General features: G+C 43.1%; 1 protein-coding gene across 4 annotated transcripts in view; it reads right to left on the bottom strand.

The window, feature by feature from the left end:
- The window catches only part of PIK3CG (phosphatidylinositol-4,5-bisphosphate 3-kinase catalytic subunit gamma), a gene marked incomplete at both ends in the record, with an annotated part of 29099 nt that extends 13446 nt beyond the window's left edge, over window positions 1-15653 (bottom strand). Inside the window, 3 exons of one of the 4 annotated variants that reach the window (XM_082239527.1) lie at window positions 37-102; window positions 4995-6986; window positions 14731-15653. In XM_082239527.1, the coding sequence (XP_082095653.1) occupies window positions 37-102; window positions 4995-6974 (2046 nt within the window). Of the gene's footprint in view, window positions 1-36; window positions 103-4994; window positions 6987-9588; window positions 9742-9857; window positions 10019-14730 lie in introns of those variants that run through there. The other 3 variants (XM_082239525.1, XM_082239526.1, XM_082239528.1) reach the window with 3 other exon arrangements.
- Between the last annotated feature and the right edge of the window lie 376 nt (window positions 15654-16029).

Raw genomic sequence — 16029 nt, 5'->3', positions numbered from 1 at the left:
ACATTTCATTTTCTTGAAGGAGTTTAGAATACTTACCCTTAAGCCTCGTTTTAGAAGAAATCGGGCTAATGCGCTGTCATGATAAGGCTCAAATTTCACAGCCTGGAAAACAGATAACAAAAGTTAAGTCGAGATTGATTTCATTTAATTTCTGTGCAGTATGTGAGACAAAGACATCTTTTCTTTCCAGTTCCCGTTTTTTTGGTCTACATACCATTAATGTCAAATACAATGTAAGATTATTAAGGTGACCATAACCAGGGGTGGGGTGCACATCAGGATAGAATACACACACATACAATTTGTTTATGGGTTTGATTATGCTTTAATTTGTAAAGACACAATCAGAAAGTTAAACATGCAGACCATTTTGACTCAGAATCCATCTTCCCTTTACTAAGTGTGGCAAGACAGAACAAGAGCAGATAAAAATATGAAAGTAAAATGACCACTTCTTAAAGCTCTAGCAAAGCTACAGCTTAGTAGCTTGTCAACAACTAACATCCTGGAAATGCCAGAGCAAATCATGATGTTTAGTTGCTTTCAGCCAAGATGCCCTACCTGAACTGTGGGACAGATAAAAGCAAGTTTGCAGGAACCACCAGTCAGCTGGTTGACAAAGCACTGGGCAAGACAGTGCTTTGAAAGGGGCAGGCAAAAATAAAAAATCACCTGGTGTCAATGTGTCTTCAGGTGATTGACAGGTCCAGCTCCACCCCCTGTCAAATTTGTCCCATGAGCTGTGGGGGGAGCTAATCATAGCATTGTAGAGCTGGAAGGGCCCCCTATGGTCATCTAGTCCAACCCCTTGCTATGCAGGAATCTCAGCTTAAAGCATCCATGACAGATGGCCATCCAACCTCTGCTTAAAAACCTCCAAGGAAGGCCAGTCCACAACCTCCTGAGGGAGTTCATTCCACAGTCAAACAGCTCTTACTGTCAGAAAGTTCTTCCTGACATTTAGTCAGAATCTCCCTTCTTGTGACTTGAAGCCTTTGGTTCGAGAGCAGCTTGCTCCATCTTCCAAGTGACAGCCCTTCAGATAATCAAAGTTAGCTATCATATCTCCTTTTAGCCTTCTCTTTTCTAGGCTAAAGATACCCAACTCCCTCAAATATTCTTCATAAAGCTTAGTTTCTAGATCCTTGATCATCTTGGTTGCCCTCCTCTGCACACGTTCCCGCTTGTCAACATCTTTCTTAAATTGTGGCACCCAGAACTGGACACAATATTCCATGTGTGGTCTGACAAACGCAAAATAAAGTGGTACTATTACTTCCCTTGATCTGGACACTATACAGTACCTCTCATGATGACTCATGTTAAGCTTGTGATCCACTAAGACCCCTAGATCCTTTTCACATATACTACTAGTAGGCCAGCTGTCACACATCTTATATTCTGCCTAAGTGCAGAACCTTACATTTGTCCCTATTGAATTTCATTTTGTTAGTTTAGGTCCAAGTCTCTGTTAAGGTCATACTGAATTCCGATTCTGTCTTCTGCAGCATTAGCTACCCCTTCCCAGTTTGGTGTCATCTGCAAATTTAATTAGCATCTCCTCAATTCATTCATTCAAGTCGTTTATAAAGACGTTGAACAACAACAGGCCCAGGACAACCGTGCAGTGCCCCCCTTTTCACTTTTTCCCAGGATGAGGAGGAAGCATTAATGAGTACTCTTTGGGTTCAGTCAGTCAACTAGCTACAAATCCAACTAACAGTTATCTCATTAAACTCACATTTAACCAGCTTTCTCACAAGAATATCATGGGGGACTTTGTCAAAAGCCTTATTGAAATCAAGATACACTATGTCCACAGCATTCCCCTGATCCACCAAGCTTGTAACTCCATCAAAAAAAGAAATGGCATTCTTCTGGCTTGACTCTCCCTTTTTATCACAATTGATGAGAAATTGATGAGTTCCCCGATCCTGCTGTTTTGACTGATGGATTGTTGTCTTGGTTTGGTAAATTTGGATGTGTTTTTATCCTACTGCATTTCGATCTGTTGTTCACCACTGTGGAGGTCCTATTGAATTTAGCAGGCTTTACTCCCAGGTAAATGGGGTTAGGATTGAAGCCTAAATGAAATACTTGGGAGGGGGTGTTAGACAGGACTGTGTCAAAAGTAGAATTCTCACCAAATTCAAAAGCATTTTCATCATTTTTTTTTTATGATCGAGAAACTTCATTTGCCAGTAAAAGTTACAAGACCACGTGATTATCAGCAATTGCAGGGATTATTCAACTTCTCACTGCAATGCCACTCCTCAGCATTCTGCCTTTTATAATAGGAAAGTAAAGAGCCACTTGGTCCATCAATTTCATAATCTCCAAAGCCCTGATAATAGACAAATTCATGTGACTACTTTTTGAGGATAATAAACTAACACAAAATTACTTTTCTCCACAGGGTTCTTGTGTTAAAAGAACCTTGCAAACGTGTGCACAGAGACAAGTCAGGAAGCTGCTGTGTTCTGAAGCACATTTCATTTTAAGATGTAACATGCAATTTTACCACATTGGGGCATTTTCACCAAGGGTACATTTGTCAGCTGACAAGAGGAATTGTAATTTTTTAGCGCAACACAGGCTACTTTGACCTAAACACAAGTTAGCATTTCCCTCCTTTAAATTATGCCCTTGAGGATTATTAAAACAACTGATATACTTCCTTTCATTTCAAGAAGATATACCAAGGTGGTTGACATACAAAGAAAAGCCGGCAGCAAAACAAGAATCCTATAGGGGATGGAGGTATACAAAAGCACATTGGTTGGTTAGAAAGCTGTTCTACTACTCTTACACAAGCAAAGATTCTGTGGTTAAAAAAAGAACTTTGGATATATTGACTACTCCATACATTTATGCTGAGCAATGGATAGCTGCAAAATCAATTGGAAACTTGCACTTCTGAATGGACACAACAGACATGAGATAAGCCATATCACTTAGTACAGGAGAACCTCAAGTCCAGGAGTCAACCTGAGCATTTTTGCCGGGATGAAATGTGTCACTGAACCCTGATAATGCTTCTTGCTTGAGTGTGTGTGGAATTTAGCTTGCATAAAGGTGAAATTTACATTAACTGCTCCACCCACTTTTGCTTCTGGCCCCACCCACCATTGGCATGTCCCCCCTGGAAGGTTGTTCAGAACAGAATGTGCACCTCAAGCTGAAAAAGATTCCTCATTCCAACTTATAGTGGGACAATATGCCTGAAAGGCAATCTGATCAGTTCACACATTCAGGTGATAAAGAAAACAATGCCCGACCTGAAGAATTTGGAGCAAATGATTCAGCAAAGGAAACACAGCCCAGAATAACTAAGGAGATAGTACAAGAATACTTGGCTAGTTTAGATGTATTCAAGTCTCCAGGGCCAGATGAACTGCATCCAAGAGTATTAAAAGAACTGGCAGATGTGATCTCAGAACCCCTGGCAGTCATCTTTGAGAATTCCTGGAGAACAGGCGAAGTCCCGGCAGACTGGAGGAGGGCAAATGTTGTCCCTATTTTCAAAAAGGGGAAAAGAGAGGACCCAAATAATTACCACCCAGTCAGTCTGACATCAATACCAGGGAAGATTCTGGAGCAGATCATTAAGCAAACAGTCTGTGAACACCTAGAAAGGAATGCTGTGATCACCAATAGTCAGCATGGATTTCTGAAAAATAAGTCATGTCAGACTAACCTGATCTCGTTTTTTGACAGAATTACAAGCATGGTAGATGAAGGGAACGCAGTGGATGTAGCCTACCTTGATTTCAGCAAGGCATTTGACAAGGTGCCCCATGATATTCTTGTAAAGAAGCTGGTAAAATGCGGTCTTGACTATGCTACCACTCAGTGGATTTGTAACTGGCTGACTGACCGAACCCAAAGGGTGCTCATCAATGGTTCCTCTTCATCCTGGAGAAGAGTGACTAGTGGGGTGCCACAGGGTTCTGTCTTGGGCCCGGTCTTATTCAACATCTTTATCAACGACTTGGATGATGGACTCAAGGGCATCCTGATCAAATTTGCAGATGACACCAAACTGGGAGGGGTGGCTAACACCCCAGAGGACAGGATCACACTTCAAAACGACCTTGACAGATTAGAGAACTGGGCCAAAACAAACAAGATGAATTTTAACAGGGAGAAATGTAAAGGATTGCACTTGGGCAAAAAAAATGACAGGCACAAATACAAGATGGGTGACACCTGGCTTGAGAGCAGTACATGTGAAAAGGATCTAGGAGTCTTGGTTGACCACAAACTTGACATGAGCCAACAGTGTGACGCGGCAGCTAAAAAAGCCAATGCAATTCTGGGCCTCATCAATACGAGTATAGCATCTAGATCAAGGGAAGTAATAGTGCCACTGTATTCTGCTCTGGTCAGACCTCACCTGGAGTACTGTGTCCAGTTCTGGGCACCACAATTCAAGAAGGACACTGACAAACTGGAACGTGTCCAGAGGAGGGCAACCAAAATGGTCAAAGGCCTGGAAACGATGCCCCAGGAGGAACGGCTAAGGGAGCTGGGCATGTTTAGCCTGGAGAAGAGGAGGTTAAGGGGTGATATGATAGCCATGTTCAAATATATAAAAGGATGTCACATAGAGGAGGGAGAAAGGTTGTTTTCTGCTGCTCCGGAGAAGCGGACACGGAGCAATGGATCCAAACTACAAGAAAGAAGATTTCACCTAAACATTAGGAAGAACTTCCTGACAGTAAGAGCTGTTCGACAGTGGAATTTGCTGCCAAGGAGTGTGGTGGAGTCTCCTTCTTTGGAGGTCTTTAAGCAGAGGCTTGACAACCATATGTCAGGAGTGCTCTGATGGTGTTTCCTGCTTGGCAGGGGGTTGGACTCGATGGCCCTTGTGGTCTCTTCCAACTCTATGATTCTAGGTGCACCAGGCAATAGATGTATGCCCATCATGCTGCCCAAAGCTTTTCATGTTCCCTTAAAAATAAAAGAAAAAATGGAATGAATATCCATCATACCTGAACTAGCTGCAAGAGATAATGAAGAACATCATCATCTTCTAAACCCTCCAGTTTTTGCACCGCCATCGCTCTCACGTTTTCATCGGAAAAGTTGCAGTCTAGAAGTTGCATTGTCAATCCAACATCCAAGGTGCTTTGATCCCAAGCATCTCTCTTGGATAATAATTGGTATGTTTCAGCTACTATTTCTTGCTGTCCCCATTTCACAGAGCTAAGCAGCTTAGGGTATGCCTTTGGGTGCTTTATACTTTCATATCGGAAATGCCACAGTAACTCTTTGTCTTCAGGGGTAAGTGGATTTAGCAGGTCAGTGGCTATGATCTCTTCAAGCTGTTTGCGCAGTTGGTTGGGCATTTCAGCTCTGGCCCTGTCCGCTTGTGGATCAGATGCTATCTTGTGCTTGGGCAAGGCTATGGGGTGGCAGTATTTGTCCAGGACAATGGAGACAGCCATGGAATTGTCTTTATCTGGATTTGTGGCTGAAGTAAGCTTATCAGCATTTATACTTCCCTGCTCTTCCCCTTTGCCTGGAAATTTCCACATATGAAGCACGTAGTCACCAGTCCGGAGCAGGGACCGGTGGTCTATCAACAAAATGTTTACATAATAGAGAAGCTGGGTTTTGCATTTAGCGTCAGAACTTGGGGAATCATGCAAATGGAGATTAGCCTTTGCAGACGAAGCTGGTGCTTTGCCACAATATACCTGCAGGGTCAGAAGTGCCCCTTTGGGCAAGTCTTTAATCTTGATATCAAACTCAAGCCAAGTATTCCACAGGACTTCTTCAGTAAATGGTTTAGCTGTGGTTCTTTTCTGTGAAAGGAGCTGCTGGCCATGTTGAATATTAGCCTCAACAAATACAGTAAGGTCTGTGTTTCTTGGAAGCACAGGGATATCAATGCCAATTATTTTGACCCTGAATTTCCTGTTGCAATCCCACAATGATATAGTGAATACTCTCTCATGATCCTTGCCATCTATTGTCAGCTGTTCATGGTATCCTGACACTCCAGTGCAGTCGTCCACTAAGGGCCACTCCTCTTTTTGCACCTCATCCTGGTTTGGGTCAGGTGGCTCATCCAGGACCAGGTGAATTTCATCCTCATTCTTGAGGCACTGCCTTATCCAGTGGAAGTTTTTGAGAGGCGTGTCGCCTACAATATACTCATCCCTGCCACTCACCCTCAGAACAAAGTTCAGCTCACTGTAATCTTCAGGAATATTCATCAAAGATTTCTTCTTTGCCATTTTGGTGAAAAAACTCTGAAGGATGAGATCTGGACTGTCCTCAATAGGTACTTTAATCTTTTGGCTAGTTGTTCCTCTGTGTATATTTATTAAAATATTATTATTGACAATTTTACTAAGCAAGTAGTCTGGGAGTGGTTTGGATGTAATCCAAGGGTGCATTGAATACAATTTTGGATCTCTGCAGGTTACTTCAATTGTCCGTGGAGTGACTAACCTGCGTCGAGCAAATTCCAGCTCGTCATCATGAACATTACTAACATCAGTAACATCATAGCCAATCAAATAATTGAGTTGCTTTTGAAACTTCTGAACGTCCTCTGTGGGCTTCTGCTTTTGGATCACATGAATTTTGCCCACTTTCTTCTGTAGCACTTTCCAATACAATATACAGTCAAGTGTCTGTATTATTTGATGTTTGTCGTAAATTTCATACCACTGTCCCTTCTTTTGGTACTGAAGAACAAATTGATCTGGAGTGAATTTATGGTAGAAATCCGAGGTCTGATTCCTCTCTATTGCTCGCATCCAAACTTGTGCTTTCATCTGCTCTACTGTACAGTTGCTGGCTATATCTATTAGCATGTTGCTTGTAGGGAGAATGAACTCAATGGATATCAATTCAGTTGAAGACAAGTTGCTTGCTGTGGAGTGTGGCTTCATCCTTCTCCTTCTTCGTTTGTTGTCGTCTCTCATAACAACAGGTTGTTCACTGCTCACCAACTCCATACCACAGGAAGACTAGGAACACAAGAGAAAAGAGCAGGTCATTTTTAGTCCTTTGTTATCAGCATAGTTCTGCTTAATTTTCAGTTAATTTTTTTTCTGCTGCATTTTCATTGAATTCAATCATCACCATCAGGTTTACATAAATGACAGCAGACATGAGCCAGCCAAAGCTAAAGCATTTTTAAGTCCCTTTGAGTGCCTTCAATAGTATTTAAAACAGCTTAAGTTCAGGAAAAATTGGATGCAACCCAGCCAAAAAGGCTGGATAGAATGGGTTGTATCCGCACTAATCACAAGTGGAGTTCCACTAATGGTTTCTCCTCTTAGCAGCAGAGGACACAACTCTTCCTGATTTCACCTTCCCCTGCAGCCACCCCATGCCCTTCGGAAAGCATATCGGAGGGTGGGGTACCATCTGGCATAGGGTGGGAGTAGTACAAGGTGGGGTGGGGGCTAGCCAGGTTTTCTGCCCCAGATGAAGACTCCAGAGAGGTGCCCTTGAGGTTCCCAGCCTGTGTGTGTATACGAATGTGCATGGGGAGTGCCAAACTGGGTCTTTGTTTTGCCCCCTGGTGAAAGGGGCAGCTGAAGGGGAGCCTCTACTGGAGTCCCAATCTTTTTTTGGACCAACACCCCCTTGGTTCAATGCCCCCTATCCTATGAAATTTCCTATGAAAACCATTATTCCAAACAGCAGTTTGAACACCCTCCCCCCAAGGGAAGATAATAACCCAATAAAATTCAAACAGTAAACATTAATTTTACATTTATTGAAAATCCAGTGGAATTTTATATTTATTTTATCCAACAAAATTGAATTTAAACCAGTGAAACCAGCTCTTCAAAGGCTGATAGTCATTTTTACTTACAGCACACACACACTTGCTTCCTAGTGCCTGGTAATCCCACTGCCCCCCACCTACTTTGGAAACCACTGATCTACTGGATCAGAATCCCTTCTGTCAATGAAAGGAGCTCTTCAATTTGCAGAAGGGCATGTCTAGATCCAACTCAAAGTAGGGTTTTTATATATAATCTATTGCCTCATAACAGCAGCAGATGACATATGGAAAAGCTTTCAGATTGTACCACAACACTACACTGATCTTCAAACTTCAGATTTGAGTCTGTGAACCCTAAACCTCAAGGTTAAAGAGATTCTTTCTTGGTTGAGTGAATGCTTTCTATTTCATTTATATCATCAACAAACTCATATGTAGGCTTGTAAGCCATTTGCAAAGTATAAATGCAAGTTACAGAAACATTTAAATTGTTAAAATATATAGTAAAGCAAACTCATTAACAACACCACACAGCAACTAAAACAGAAATTCCAGATCAAGGGAAAGACTGTGTAAACAACGGAAAAACAGGATACTCATCCAGATATTGACCAGGCCAAAACCTGCTTAGCTTCAGGAATAGAACTTCATCTTGGAACCATTTTCTCTGCTATTCAGCAGCTTCAGTTATCTTTTTTTTTTAAATTTTAGACTTTCTGCTTGGTTGGTTCTTAAATAAAACACAGTCATCACTCAAAAAAGCACCCAAAAATGCCCCTTATAATAATGTTAAACTATAAATCGCAAGCCATTCATTCAAATAATGTTTGCTAGGCTACTGTGATAATTACCTAAAGTTTAAAAAAAAAAAATCCCCAGGGTTTGGTTGTGCTCAGCCACACAGTTTTTATTCTGGCTCCTAAAATACTAAAGCTGAAGCCTGGAAACTGAAAATATTTTTACAGCCCTGCATAAGAGATGATAATATTCTTTCCCATCCCATCAACACCACAATTTATGTCAGTTTTTTTTTAATAGGAAATTAAACACAACCTTTCCAAATATTTAAGTTGGCAACCTTTCCTAGATATGCCAAAACCCTAGAAGCACTCTTGAATTATCAGCCTCATGTTCCTAGATAACAATAATATTTAACAATGCCTTTACTCACTAATTGAATCAGTATGCAGATCAGAAAGTATGTACTTAATAATTTAGCTGTCCCATGTATATCTCTCTATATTGACTACATTTACAATAAAACACAAGAATTGTCAAAACAATAACACAGTTTGTCAAAGAAAGGTAAAAAGACTCCACAGAAGATCGAAAAGCACAGGCAAGAGGGTTTTAAAACAACAACAACAATGTTAAGATCAGACCTAAAACCATCTAGTCCAGTATATTATTTTCAAGGAGCAGCCACAAGCAGAGAAGGTTGGATTCCGCCCCCCGCCCCCCCGTTTGTCTCAAGTACATTCTGTCTTTCACCTTATCTGCTAATGTCCTTACTGTTTCAATTCTGCTGCATCAAATGAAATGAAAGTTAACCAACCTAGACTATCCCTGGTTTAGTTTCCCCTTCTTATATAGAACTGTGTTGCTCAACAATAGCATTTTTTTCAGAATGGATTTTAAATGCACAAACCTACCTGTTGGTAACCCCTTCCCCGACTTAAACTCCCCAGAAAGCTTTCAAAAGAAAGATGGGAACACAACCAACCCAAATTGGGATGGCATCAATTACTGAACAGCATTCTTAAGTTTTCTAAGAGCCAGCTGATAGGAAACACCATTTTAAAACACGGACGCAACATTTAACAAAACATTACCCCCAATTGTAAAGCGGAAACTGAGCTCCTGGAAAAGACTCATCTGTACAGATTTTAAGTCTGGCTGCTTTAAAACGACAATCATTCACAACATGAAGAGTAGTTTGTGTAGGCTGTTCCGCTTTTCTTGTTTGTCTTCATAAGCAGATGCAAAGGAAGTGCTCTAGTAACCAGGAAGGAAGCTTTAACCCACTTGGTTATAAAGAGGATTGCAATATATATATATATTTGATGCTTTTCCTGTTACGAGCCGTCAAATACATGCTTACCGTAATAGCAACTTTTAAAAGAGGAACCGGTTTTTTGCGCATAAATGTGGAGACATATGCTAAAAGTTGCCCAAAAGAATAAATAGGAAATGAATTAATTCAGCATAAAGGAAAACAGCAGACTGTGAATCATATTTGGTAATAAACTATTCTAAGTTTAGTGGATCACCAACTGCACTATGCCTTCCTGGGAGGCACAGAACACTTGGAGTGGATTCTATGAAGTTCCAGGGAGGTGCAGCCTTCTTCCCAACAGCCACCAAGATTTAGCTGGGTTAAATGCCCCCTGACAGAGAGTCCTCCGTGATCTAGAAGTCTGACCCATCCCAATACATTTTGCAGAGTGCATCTGCTTTGTACTAATGGCACTTCCCTATGTGTGATTTAGGAGGGATCAGAGATACTCTGTCCTACTCTTTTTCTAATGCCAATGTTGGATTCATGAGCCCACCCATAGATCCTTGCACATAGCAGCAGGCTGAATGCACACAACATACTTATGTGTAGAACAAATTATTGCTACTGGGTTGGGGAAGCTAGATGTTAAATCAAGCTTAGAAGGGTGGGACCAAGCTCAAAAAGTCTGAGAAACACTGGCCTACTAGTAACTTGTTGATAATAACAACCAGTACAGTGGTACCTTGGTTTACAAACTTAATCCGTTCCAGAAGTCCGTTCTTAAACCAAAACCATTCTTAAACTGAGGCGTGCTTTCCTGCCGCCGGTGCCCTTCCACCGTTCGGATTCCGTTCTTAGACCGAGGTAAAGTTCTCAAACCAAGACACTATTTCTGGTTTTGCAGAGTTTGTTAACCAATTCTTCTTAAACCGGACTCTTCTTAAACCAAGGTACTACTGTAATTGGATAAACACACGCCATGTTGTTTAAGCTGTAAAACTTTCTGGTTCAGATCTAACACTAGATGTGTTTTTAATCTCCTGTTGGAAGCCACCCAGAGTGGCTGGGGAGACCCAGCCAGATGGGCAGGGTAAAAGTAATATATTATTATTATTATTATTATTATTATTATTATTATTATTATTATACTAAACCAAAGCTGAGCATCACATTAATGAGCCTCAGCAAGCCTAACATGCTCCTATCCCACACTGCTACTTATGCCCGAGCCAGGAATCCTGGTTTAAAACAAGCAATGGTTAGTTGCTAAACAAGCCTGCTTGATTACCCATACCTTTATGGCATGAAACTGGCTTGGCTAGCAACTACTGTAACCACTGTTTGTTGCTAACCAGGACTCACCACACCAAGATTATTTGAAACTAAAAGCAAGCATGGCTCAGGGAGAGAGGAGCATGCAAGCCACTAGGGCTACATACAAACCATACATTTAAAGTACCGGTACATCTGCCCCACCCTCTTTCCAAAAAGAATCCTGGGAACGATAGTTTATCCTTCACAAAGCTACAGTTCCCAGGATTCCTTTAAGAAGCAATGTGCTTTAAATCTATGGTGCGTATGCAGCCTAAGTCATCCAAATAGTGTGGATGGTTTAGTGTTATATTAAGCAGTATTTCCTCTTTTAAGCAAGCAATCTAAGGAAGTCAACAAATGAAGGAACTGGGCTTGTTTTTGATATATGTTATTAGTAACAGAAGCGATGCAGAGCACCAAGATCATTGGAATAGAGCAAGCATCTACAGACTACTGCGCTGGGAAATAAAAATGGAGGGAAGGTTTCGGGGCCTGCAAGAATACAGATGGTAAAGTAAAGGTAAAGGTACCCCTGCCCGAGCGGGCCAGTCTTGACAGACTCTGGGGTTTGTGCGCCCATCTCACATCTAAAGGCCGGGGGGCCAGCGCTGTCCGGAGACACTTCCGGGTCACATGGCCAGCGTGACAAAGCTGCATCTGGCGAGCCAGCGCAGCACACGGAACGCCGTTTACCTTCCCGCTAGTAAGCGGTACCTATTTATCTACTTGCACCCGAGGGTGCTTTCGAACTGCTAGGTTGGCAGGCGCTGGGACCGAACAACGGGAGCGCACCCCGCCGCGGGGATTCGAACCGCCGACCTTTCAATCGGCAAGCCCTAGGCGCTGAGGCTTTAACCCACAGCGCCACCCGCGTCCCAATACAGATGGTACACACCATCAATTGATGAGAAGATCTGCAGTCTTTTAATAAAATGATTACAGGTTCCAGACATGTGCTTTTTGATTGATGGGTACTAGTCTAGACCAAGACAGCTAGTCACCCACAATGACATGTACTGGGTTTTTGGTTATTCCCACCCAAATCTGAGTGCCCCCCCCCCGAAATCTTGCAGAGGGCCCACTTGCAAGAAGATATTTTGCTGTCCCAAAATACTGCTGTCCTGAACTATGTAATTTGCTAATATCACTGAAACATTGTATTTTTCCCAGAAGAAAAAAAAGTGCTTGCTGTTAAGATGAACCAAGTCACCTCTAATGATTTTGTCAATTTGTACCTAATTCTGTCAGAGTCAAGAATGAGCTTCGAAGCTAACAAGCTCTGCTGGGGGGGGGGGGGCAATCTTTGTGGTAGAAACAATTTGCCATATTCACAGAAAGTATTTTCTTGACATAAAAACCTGCAAGGGCAACTCTGTAAGGGAACAAAGCAAAACAAAACAAAAGACAATGTGCAGTCACAGCAGCGAATTCATTTGGATCCGGCCCACTTAGCAGGCACCTGACAGCAAGGGATTTCAGCCATGTTTTCCACCTTATAAGAGGTGGAGCAAGTAGCAACATCAGTCATTTAAAGCCACTCAACATCTCCCACTTCTCATTGAGCATGAACTCTGGCTGTGCCTTGAAGGAGGCAAGCATGTGGTGGAAAAGAAAATGAGTAGGTGATGATTCGTTTAAAGGCTGTAACTAAAATGTTTTAAGAATTCCGGAAGCTGGTCCTTACTCTGCTTTGCACTTGGCTGTGAATGCTCTCTTGCAATTGACAGGGATACAGAAAGATCCCGCGCTCAGCTACTAAGGCAGAACATCCATCTTCATCATATGAGTGATGCAATTCTTATCTAACCTGGGATGCTACTCTCATCACTGGTTAGCAGGTCCACACTATGCATCTGAAGCATATTCAATGCACCAAAAGGCCTGCTGGATCTCAAACACTGGAGGCTAGTCCTTTTCATCCTTGCAACCACCAAACTGCTGCAGCAAGGCCAAGGAATCCTCACTGTCATAGCAATGCTTGTTTTCATCGTAAGGTGAGACAAGGCACTGACAAATCAATCAAGATACTCCATTGACAAGGGAACCTATAAACTAACATGTCTTGTTTCCAGCATTACCACCCAGGGCCCAACAATCTGGCACTTAAGCTGCTTTGGCTTTCAACCTGTTCATGCAATATTTGAATTGTTAAGATAATAGAACAGCGTGTAATAAAGAGAAGAGCCTAACTCATGGTTCTGGTTATATGAAACATTTGACAGTTTCACATGTGCCTGGAACAATAAGCCAGGGAATGGACGGACTTGCAACAAGCACATGGAACAAATTATTTATGTCAACATCCATCTCCCAAAAGCACTGTACAGTAATTGGAGATCCCTGGTAAAATAACTGCCTCCAATGAAAAACGAGATCTGTTCATCAAAAGAAGCTACTCCTCTCCTGCACTTCAGTTCACAGGGCATCACCTTTATCAATTTCAATTTGCTTCGATTTGCTTTTGACCTGAATCAACAGAGAAAAGCAAGGCCTTCAGGGAGTCCTTGCTCTAGCTCAGAACACCTTGCTAAAACCACAGTTTGACTTAGGCAAGAAAAAGCACCTGTATGGCACCTGTTTGAGTTGTGATAGCTTATACAGAGCTGCTGAACACCCCTATTAAACATGCTTTTTGCAAAACCACATTTCTCTTTTGTGCCTCTAATGTGCTATGAAAAACAATGAAGTTAGTATTGTAAGTGTGACAGACTGACCAAGGAGGAAACTGGTCTTCATTTGTAGAAATGAATGTTAAAGCACACAAATAACTTTGAATATGTTACTGCTCATTTGAATCTTTTTATTACTAAAATATACTTCCAAAAAAACTGTGCCTGACATCTCCTAAACACCAAGCAGGAGGAGAGTTGTGTTTCAAAAAGGCATTCGCCCATGCCCTAATGTATGCCATCTCTAGCCATGCAAATACTTATACACAGTCGCTCGGATAGAGCTTTTGCTTGTGTAAAGGCATTTCCAGGAACAGGAGCTTAAACCGGAGCCTAAAATAAGGGGGTAGAGTTCGAGAAACTACAAAAGGCCTTAGAAACGCATGGCAAGAGTCTAAAATTTACATTTGTAATAACTTCCAACACAAAAACACCGAACTACTCTCACAATCTATTTCTTACTCTCTTTGAGACCAGGGATAGCAGTGAAAAATGTGTGTGTTGGGGGGGTGTCTTAATCAGCAATAAGTTTTATTTACATCTATCAAAACCTCCGTGTGTGTGTGTCTTTTTGACACGATACCCTTCCAACTATTAATTTTTAGAACATCCATTTTAATTATTCTTATTTCCCCCCGAATTCCCTCTTACAGCAGCAGCGCACCAGAATGAAACTAATTTTCAACACGAGACCAGCGAGAGGCCCAACCGATCATTCAACTTTCTAGCCAACTTTTCTCACTGCCGCGAGACGGAGAGACCCAACTACCCCAAAGTTAGGCGGAGAGTTTTGCCTGCCGCTTTTCCTCCTCCAGGTGAGGAGCTGGATGAGCGGCAGGTACGACTTTATGATGGAGGAGGAGGAGGAAGTCGCAGCCAGAGAGAACGTCGGAGCAGGGCGACGAGCACACACGCGTCCACGCATCCACACATGCACGCTGCTGCCCTCCTCCTCCTCCTCCTCCTCCTCCCGGGTTCCTCGCTCTACTTACTGAGGCCGCCAAGGGGAGAGCGAGCCCGCCTGCCTTCCGCCGCGCACGCAGGTTGCCTGCCTGCCTGAGCCCCGCTTCTTTACATGGCCGGCGGCCGGCTCGGTTGCCCCCGCGTCCTCTCGTTGCCCCGGCAGGGCCCTTCCCAGAAACGCCTCGGAGGAGCCTCGGCTTCCTTCAGGCCGGGGGGCGGGAGCTGCCCAGCACCTGCCCAGGCGGCGGCGGCGGCCTCTCTCTCGCCCCCTTCCTCCCGAAAGGCGAAAGGCAGCGCGGCCTAGGAAAGGCGGGAAGAGGGTAGGCCCGAGCCAGCGCCGGGCGGCTCCTTCTGAGGGGAAAGGATCCGCCAGAAGGGAGGCCGGCCGGGGCCGCAGGAGGGTCGCGTTCACCGGCCGGAGGCGAAGGCGCGGAGAGGCCGCCCAGGGCCACGGACAAGTTCGGCAGGCGTTTTCTTCCTCACCGGCCCTCAGCTGTCTGTCGCGGGGCGAAAAGCAAAGTTTGGCCCCCTGAAGAGTCCGGGGCAGAGTAAGGGCCGCCAGTCCGAGGCCCAGACGAAGAAACGAGCTAAATAAAAATGCGAACCCGTCGGAGAGCCAGGAACGGATCCTCTCTTAAACAGAGGTTAAAAGGCAAAACGTTAGAAAGGGAAGGAATCCGTGCACAACTGAATAAAGTTATGTGAGGCCTAGATAATAAAAACAAACTGAAGATTCCGACTCTTCCCTAGGAAGACACAGCACTCTTTCTTAGGGAAGGTCCTCACAACTGCATTTTTATCTTGTCCACCCAATAGATAAGCTGGAAACACATAAGTTGGCCTATTCATCAGAAGTTATGCTTCTAAATTGTACAATTGTCTTAAGTTCTCTGGGCGGTTTACAATAAAGGGTTAAAAAAAACCCCAAAAAACCAAAAGAGGCAAAAACAAGGCAGGTTTCAAGTTAGTGGTCTCTGCACTGCAGCCTGGAGATGCACTTCTTTGTCTCTTGAAACAGGGATGCAAACAAAATAATAATTAAAACTTACATGCCACCTTTTCAGCATGCCACCTTTTCAGCATGCCACCTTGTGCATGTTTAATCAGAAGTAAGCATTTCTACATTCCATTTCTTCTTCTTTGACGATCACTCGTAGCTGAGTAAGATTGTCTTCCACCAACATGGTTTTAACAATGAGTCCATAAGTGACCATGGAGGCCAATTCTGGATCCACACATCCTTCCACAGTGGGGACATTGGTTTCCAGGCAGGAGTTGATCATGGTGTGGATTTGCCAAGCGTGCCTTCTTCTTGGCACATTTCTCCC

This window comes from Podarcis vaucheri, assembly GCF_965113315.1.
Source record: "Podarcis vaucheri genome assembly, chromosome: 10".
NCBI classification, from domain to species: domain Eukaryota; kingdom Metazoa; phylum Chordata; class Lepidosauria; order Squamata; family Lacertidae; genus Podarcis; species Podarcis vaucheri.
The sequence above is the reverse complement of the archived record's forward strand: the minus strand, read 5'-3'. Positions and strand labels throughout refer to the sequence as shown.